General features: G+C 43.5%; 1 protein-coding gene across 1 annotated transcript; it reads left to right on the top strand.

The window, feature by feature from the left end:
- Positions 1–32: 32 nt before the first annotated feature.
- ALDH5A1 (aldehyde dehydrogenase 5 family member A1) lies at positions 33–8389 on the top strand. Its single transcript, XM_063325795.1, has 10 exons — positions 33–404; positions 641–724; positions 1677–1847; positions 2144–2260; positions 2698–2841; positions 3713–3856; positions 5069–5227; positions 6517–6686; positions 7445–7503; positions 7662–8389. Exons 1-10 carry the CDS (start codon positions 99–101, stop codon positions 7865–7867), a joined length of 1560 nt encoding a protein of 519 aa, XP_063181865.1. The 5' UTR covers positions 33–98; the 3' UTR covers positions 7868–8389.
- Positions 8390–8609: the final 220 nt, after the last annotated feature.

Genomic DNA, 8609 nt, shown 5'->3' with positions numbered 1-8609 from the left:
GAGAAGCCGCTTCTGGCCCGGCCCCTCCGCAGCTCCTCCTCCGGGGCGGTGCGGGCGGACTCGGCCCGGGCCTCGCCGCCTGCCGCCGGTGCGGGGCCATGGCGAGCCTCCTGCCGCGGCGAGTCGCCGCCGCCAGTCGCTGCCGCCGTCTCCTCCTTCTCCCCCCGCCGCCCCTGGGTCCGGCGGCGGCGCGGCGCGGCAGCTGGGCTCTGCCGGCCGCCCTGGTGCGGCGGGGCGGCCTGGTGGGCGGCCGCTGGGTGGAGACGGCCGCTGCTTTCCCCGTGCAGGACCCGGCCAGCGGCGAGGAGCTGGGCCGAGTGGCCGACTGCGGGCCGGCCGAGGCGCGGGAGGCCGTGCGGGCCGCGCACGAAGCCGGCGCCGCCTGGGGCCGCCTCCCCGCCAAGGTGAGCGGCCGTGGAAGATGGCGCCCGCCGGGGCGGCGAGGGGGGACCCCGGGTCGGGCGCGTCGCCTGTGGCGGGAGGCGGCCGGGGCGGGGAGGTCCGGTCCGGCGAGGGCAGCCGGTCCCCAGGCTGGGTCGCGGGCCCGTCCCGGGGGTCTTGCGGAGGCTCGGCTTCCCGCTGGGAGAAGCTCGTCTCGATCGAGCGGGTGGCCCCCGCGGCCGCCTTCTGTCTTCCCCAGGAGAGGAGCCTGCGGCTGCGGCGGTGGTACGAGCTGATGCTGGAGAACAAGGAGGAGCTGGCGAGGATCATAACGGCCGAGAACGTGAGTTCAGCCCCGACGGAAACCCGCCGCGGCTCCTTGAAATGAAACGCTGGCAGCCAGCAAAACGCCCTGTGTGCCCTTCACCAGTTAGCTGCCGCTTTTTTAAGTTATTACTTAAAAAAAAAAAAAGCTGAGCCTAGCGGACGCGTTGTGCATTTGCATTGCTCCATTAGGTCAGCGGGTAACGTTTCAAGCATTTCTCTTTCCAACATACGTACGATGCGTTGTTTCGATGACAATAGTACCTGACAGTCCAGTGGAAATCAGACCCACGTTGTGCTGTGTGGTGTGCCAAAAGCGTACATCAACTTAAACCATGGTCTTCGTGGCACAAATGTTCGTGTTTCATCTGTTTCATTGATGCAGAAAAAATTGCAGTACTATTAAAGCAAGCCTCCGAGTTGGATTTGCTCAGTGTGCTTTGGTTCGCATCACAGAGCAGTCCTTGGAGCTCACAGACTGGTGTCTTCTTAGATAAAAGCATGCTGGAAGATACTTCAGCAGCGCCTCTGTGGTGTCCCAGCTGCTAATGGCCATTCAGGCCACGGGATCAGACCGGCAGGTAGTCCAAAGTCATACTCCCCAAAACAAATGTCCCTCGCATAAACTTGCAGCTGTTCTGCTGTGATTTGCATCTTCTTCAGAACCGTGGTAGCAGCTAACTGCAGAGTTTGTAAATAAACACGTGCTACATTTGCTATTCCAGGTCCTTGTCTTGGGCAGGAATGAATCCAGGCCACAACATACAAAATGTTGACTATACAATGATGGTACAGTGAAGCCACACAACTATTGCTGCTGCAATCACACAGTCCTTTTTGGAGATCACGGTGTGCATGATAGGGGATTTTAAAGTACTCTGAAAAGAACAAAAACTCCAAAATGACCTAAATTTGTTTTTATTGCTTCAGTCTGCCTCTTACAGTGTGTCTTCAATCTGATTTAATCAAAGGGGAAGCCTCTGAAAGAAGCACAGGGTGAAATCCTGTATTCTGCCTCGTTTCTGGAGTGGTTTGCAGAGGAAGCTCGCCGGGTTTATGGTGATGTTATTCCAGCATCTGCAAAAGACAGAAGAATCCTGGCGCTGAAGCAGCCAGTAGGAGTGGCAGCCATTATAACTCCAGTAAGCATACCTGAAGTTTTCAAGTCATGCAGAGGTTTTCAGCTCAGCCCACAGCATGGGGCTATGGCCTTATGGCTCCTCCAAGCCCTGGCAAACACCCCTGTAAAGTTTCATTTCTACCTTGCACTCGCTTCTTCCTGGACTGGCAGTGCTGCTTTGTAATGCTCACTTAAGACAAAGCACATCAGGCAGCTCTGTTCAGGTTATCGCATAATTACAGAAAACGTCAGCTATTTCAGCAAAAACAGGAGGCAAAATTTTCCCAACTTTGGTTGTACTTTTTTCTCTCATCCTAGTGGAATTTCCCCAGCGCAATGATTACCCGGAAGGTTGGTGCAGCTCTGGCAGCTGGCTGCACGGTGGTAGTGAAACCTGCAGAGGACACACCGTTATCAGCATTAGCTCTTGGGGAGGTGAGCTTTTTTCCTAAGCTTTGCCTTAGCAGTGGACTGAAGTTGTAAATGGGGAGGGAGATGGGCTTTGAAGATAACTCTGGCCAGTTTCATACATGAAGAATGGGCAAACTGTCTGACTTGATCCAGAGGTTTTAGTTCAGTAAGAATCTTTGAAAGTTGCTTCCAATATGGTCTAGAGCCTCAAGGAGGACCTGGCCCTTTAGCTACACAAAACGTCTCTAATAATTTGCTTTGGTTACTTTGAATGACAGCCAGCTTAAACCAGAGAGAAGCTGCTCGCTTGACATGGTGGCATCTCTTACTAGTTGTGCTGTGCACGTTCGACTTCCATTGACTTACAGACTGGTTTCTTCAAAACAATAAAGAAACATTAAGTGACTATTCCTCACACAAAATGCACTGATCGTGCAAATTCTGTGTTTCTTCTGTTGCAGCTTGCAAACCAGGCTGGAATTCCAGCGGGAGTGTATAATGTTGTTCCTTGTTCCAGACAACAGACGCCAGCTGTAGGGGAAGTTCTGTGCACTGATCCATTGGTAGCCAAAATATCTTTTACTGGCTCTACAGCAACAGGAAAGGTACATAAGTGCACAGAATACCTTTGAAGATTATTACTGTGGTTGTACTGGAAAGGTAGGGGGAAAGTGTGTGCCTTTACACATAGCTGCTGCCTTTTCTGGCTATTGTACACAAATTGTCCAAATAATTGTATACTTCTTGAGATACTGCCTATTTATTTTAGCGTCAGTACTTCGCAGAAGGATGCCTATGTGGAACTTCTGGATAACTGCCCTTTATTAAATTATAATATGAACAATTCTGTACAGGATGCTCTTGTTTCATATCGCAGGGTGACAACATACTAATAAGAACACTGAAATTGAGTTTCAAAGGTACTATTCAGGAATAGTTCTCTGCAGTTGAGAGAAAGTATTAGAGAAGTGATGCCCTTGAATCTCTCCTGTCAGCCTTCATCAATAAGCAATCTTGTCACCATCTTGAATGAAATTAATAAAACAGCAGAGTGTGGCTAGAAGACTATAGTATTCTGTGGGATGGCTGTATGCAGAATGAAGAAAAAGTCTGATATCAAGGCAAATTTTAATCCCAAATTCTGTCAGAGCTTGGAAAAAAATTGTAAGAGTAGTCAAGATTTTTATGACCAAAGAAGAAAAGAACAAGCAAACAAGAGTGACGATATTAGTGTATAAAAAGCCTGACCTGAACTGAAGTCGATGAAAATCCTTCTCATTATTTCTTGGCCAGAATTTAATCTCTAAAGATTTTAATGAAGGAAATTAGTCCTTGTTTTTTGTCACAGGAGAAAACAGATGGTTAGCATTGTAGAGAAGATGCAGATTAATTCCCTGCCAGAATTAATCCATCTGTGGTTCCACAGTTCACATCTGGCCAGGGTACAGATTTCTATGTCTCCTCTGTTGCCTACAGATATTGCTGAAACATGCAGCTGGCACTGTGAAGCGAGTTTCTATGGAGCTTGGAGGACATGCTCCATTTATAGTGTTTGACAGCGCCAATGTGGACCGTGCTGTTGCAGGAGCCCTTGCTTCTAAGTATAGAAACTCAGGGCAGGTAAGAGTAACCTTTTTGTCCTTTGTTTCTTGTCATATGCTTTGTTAGCATTAAATTCATTGGAGAACTAGAGCTGTCAAAAGACACCATCCTGCCTCAGTTCTCAGGGTTATATTTTATAATGTGTGCCTAGCCGTTTCTTAAAATAATGGCTTCAAGTCTCAAGATAAATGTTTCTATCTGTAAGATTGTGTGTTCAAGTCTTTGTGTGTGTGTGTTCTGAAAGCACCCATCAGGACTTAAGGGGATTGAAGTCTGTTAAGACACTCATGGCTAGATTTTTACACAATGAATAACTTAGAAGAAGTGTCAGACAGGATTCCAGTGTACATTGGTTCAAATGTATTTTACTTGGAGTCAAAAAATTTTTAAGAGCATCACTTTGCAGAACACTCAGCTGAACAGGGCTGTGTGGAGACTGTTCTGGCCTCTGCACATGAACATGAAGTTGACGAACTCCAAGTTTGGAGAACCAGCAAATTTTCGGTGGGATTGGGAGGTCATTTGGTTGGGAAAATGTTACTTGAATAACACAAGAAGAAAACGTAAGACTAATCTTGGGAAGAAAGAAAGGAAGAAAAATAGAATGGAATGTGGACAAGGACCACTGGGTGATATGACACAGGCTGGACAAGATCTAACATAAAAGGCATCTCTCCTGCTGCATAGAAGGATAAAGCAGCTGTTACTTTTGAGCGACTGTAGCAATCAAAATAGGATGCAAAGCAAGGGGGTAGCACAAATAAGTAGGCCACCGAAAGCACTTAAAAACAAATTCCAGGAAAAAAGCTAACTCAGTTTATGAAAGAGAAGAAAACACCCCACGCCACCAAGTGTGATTTGAGGTTCTGCTGCTCAGTCCAGCATTCTGCAGTCTAATTCGAAGGTATTTCTTGCAGCTTCTGGACCTTGGTTGATCCATATATCAGAGTCCACAGAACTCACAAAGCCTTTTCCCAGCGTAAGCAACATAAATTAAGCAGTGTAGCATATTTCACACTCATACTGACAGCTTGTTGAAGTTGCATTTCTAAAGTGAGAGGGGTGATGAAAGAGATGGCAAAGCTAGGTAACAGCTTAGGATGATGGAGAAGAGGCAGAGGACAGACAAATCACTGTAGTAACCTGATGCTGTGGCATGAAGGCCAGAATGAATTCATGGATTCAATACAATATAAACTACTGTTTTTCCTTTTTCATGCTTGTTTTCAGACCTGTGTTTGCACAAACCGTTTCCTGGTGCAAAAGGGAATCCATGACGAATTTGTGGAAAAGTTTGCTAAAGCTATAGAGAGAGAACTACACGTCGGAAGTGGATTTGATGCAAAAACTACCCAAGGGCCACTAATTAATGAAAAAGCAGTGGAGAAGGTATAAAGATTTCTTTTGACATCTTGATTTCCTTTTTATGACCCATAAAGTAACTTCAGATTTATATTTCACTTTTTTCACACTTGTTTTGTTAGAATGTATTTGCAGTGTGGCTGGAAGCGTGTTCTGTCCTTCAACTCTATATAGAGTAGCAGATGTGGCTAGTTAATGTATCATTTCCATTAAGGAAAAAAGATTCCTCCTTTAGGAGAAACTGATTCCTACTGATTACTTCCTAACTGTTCTCATGAACATTCACTGAAACGGGACACACTGTGAGAGTTGTGTGGTGATCCTGCAATTCTGAAGTACTGGGAATGACAACTTATTTTGAAGAACAGTGCCTCTGTTTGGCAAAAGCTAAGCAGAATAATACATTGAGGTTAAAAATCCCACAGCTCTGGATGCTGTAATCACTTGAAACCTTACATGCATGGTTGGGGTCTTCTGTTTTGGATGACTTGTGAATCCAGGAATATTTTTCTTTTTAATCACAGTAAGTCATACTTCCTATAATATTTCACCCTTCCTAAGCTTAAAGATTATTAAATTATGTGTTTCATACTTTTTAAGATACTATGGCTGTTATATGCAGGCTTGGTTTGAATCCTGTTATACTTGAATGCTGCCAGACTACTTCTGTTTATAAAATAGTAGAATATAAAAATATTCAGTTATTTGGGAGACAAAGACAGTACTTTGATTTCTTTCCTTCATGCCTTCCCGTCGTGCATCACAAAAGTATAGTGCATTTGTATCATATACATCTATATCTACAAATTAGCAAGCGCTGTATATAGTCACTCAACTGCCTTTCTGTAACTTCAAAGGACAATATCATAGGCAGCTGTCTTATTACTTTCTTGTCTTTGGATGAATTGTAGATGTAGAGGATGGAAGATGCTCTTGACAGTACCATCTTGAAAATTGTCCATTTCTCTTTAAATGACAGTCATGTACTTCTGTTTCCGTAGTGCTTGTTCACAAATATCAGGTGTACTTCTTAGTCCTGCAAAGGCTTTTTCTCACGTTAGATGTAATCTTTTCATTTCAACAGAAAAGCTGAATCTTTACTATACGTGAGACTAGGGCCATACTCATAATTTATCCCTCTGAAATTATGTCAGACAAGAGAACTTTAAGTAATATTGCAAACGGTCTTCTGCAAAGTATAAACCTCTCTTCAAAATCTTCTATTTAATACTGGAGAGTATTATTTCTTCAGTGGAAAATATGCTATTGTTCATTCCTAAATGACGACTTTGAGACTCTTGTTTTGCATACTTCAGGTAGAGAGACACATTAATGATGCAGTTTCTCAAGGAGCATCTATTGTGACTGGAGGGAAACGACACAGCTTGGGGAAGAATTTCTTTGAGCCAACGTTACTTAGTAATGTTTCAACAAAAATGCTTTGCACCCAAGAGGAGACATTTGGCCCCTTAGCACCAGTTATCAAGTAAGATTATTCATTTTCCAGAATAAAAATAGCAATTAAAAAACACTGAAAGATTACTTTGAATAAATAAGATTTGAATGATAGTTTGTCAAAAGATATTTTTGTACCATCACATGAGTCTTGTAATAAGACCGGGGTACACATGTGAAAACTTACTTTGGATATGCAGTTCATTTGTTTCTCTCTCTTGATACAATTTTAACATCTCTGCAACTTTTTGAAAATTATTTTCTTTTCAATGGTATTAGCAGGTAAGCAAGGGTGAATAGCAGCAAAACCTTCATCAACTTCATGATTTTTGGTATGAAGCAGGAGGCAGGACTTTGTCATGTGATTTGCAAGCCCCAAGTTTTTCTGACGGAGGATGACTTAGAGCTCTCTTTTCTCCTTAAAACCTTCACTCCTCTGTCCAGAGCAATTGGATGTGATTGAAAAACATATGGTTATCTCTCATAGTTGAGAGTGCTTGTGTCATTGGGGAAATTGGTGGGCTAACCCATGTGAAATAAATGTTTTAGCAACCAGTATCTAGGGGGGATAAGGGCAAACTTAACTACTTAAATGCATTTTAAATTGAGAGAAGTGGTAGAAACTTCTCCATTGCTTCAAAGTGAAAATTAAGTTAGATGGTTAAAGGATGCTTTTGGAAAAAAAAATGCATCTTGATTTTTTTTATTTCTGATAAGGCTGCTTGTAAATCAGCAAGATAATAGATGAACTGCAGGCCTCATTTGTGTGTTTTCTCTTTATATTGACAGGTTCGATACTGAAGCAGAAGCTATTGCCATAGCAAACGCAGCTAATGTGGGTTTAGCAGGTATGCCTTTCTCGGATAAATGTATTTCCGTGCTTTTATGAGCTTTAGTGTTATGGGGTGACAATTTTTAATCTCAGTAAGTCTCTTTTTCATAGTCTTCTGCAATTGTTCTTCCTGATTTTAATCTCCATTTCTGTATGTCTGTGTCTGGACGGCAGGATATTTCTACTCCCAAGATCCAGCTCAGATCTGGAGAGTTGCAGAACAGCTGGAAGTTGGAATGGTTGGTGTTAATGAAGGCATAATCTCCTCAGTGGAGAGTCCTTTTGGTGGGGTAAAACAGTCCGGCTTAGGGCGAGAAGGTTCAAAATACGGCATCGATGAATACTTAGAAATAAAATATGTCTGCTTTGGAGGCTTATAAAAATTTTCAAAAAGCACAATCCCAATGGCTTGGAAAAGAGTGCTGTAGTTTTAATAAGCTTTTTGAACCAGAAATAACGTATGAAGGCAACTTCTACCTTCTTTACAACTAAGCAACCCTGTTCTGTATGTGTAGAGATATTTACGATGTTCTGTGCTGTCGTATGTTTCTATATGTTCTTCATTTATACATTCAGTTTTCCAGCAATGTAATCACAGTGCCCATCATTTTTAGTAAGGAGTAGGGAAGACTGGGAGGGCTTGGAGACTTGTGCATAACGAAAATAAATCGTAAGGCAATGGAAAACTAGACCACCATTTTCTGCTGTCTTTAATAGTTCGGTGTGGATGTACGAGGCTTTGGGGACAGCAGTCTCCCTTTAGAATTTTGTGTAAATACCCACATTCTCTAATGTGGTTATGTGACCTTCTTTTAGAAGCAGGTGTGTTTGGTTTTTTTAATTTTGGGAGAATCTGATGCTTATGAAAGGTGAGGAATTGCTTTTAGCTACATCTAGGCATCCATGCAGGCAAATGGACAGCTTTTTCAGTGCATGTTAATGCTGGCTGCAGAGCTGACACCTGCTCAGCTTTGGGCTTCTAAGCAAAAAGCTGTAATTTGTGCCTAATAAGCTTGCACACCTGGGATCAAATATGGCCCTTTTTTGACGTTTGTGAGCCCCAGCGGTCCTGGGAACAGGACATTCCAGGACAAGAAGCAGCTGGCCTAGTGAGTAGCAGGA

Source organism: Chroicocephalus ridibundus, chromosome 2, assembly GCF_963924245.1.
Source record: "Chroicocephalus ridibundus chromosome 2, bChrRid1.1, whole genome shotgun sequence".
NCBI lineage: Eukaryota > Metazoa > Chordata > Aves > Charadriiformes > Laridae > Chroicocephalus > Chroicocephalus ridibundus.
The sequence above is the reverse complement of the archived record's forward strand: the minus strand, read 5'-3'. Positions and strand labels throughout refer to the sequence as shown.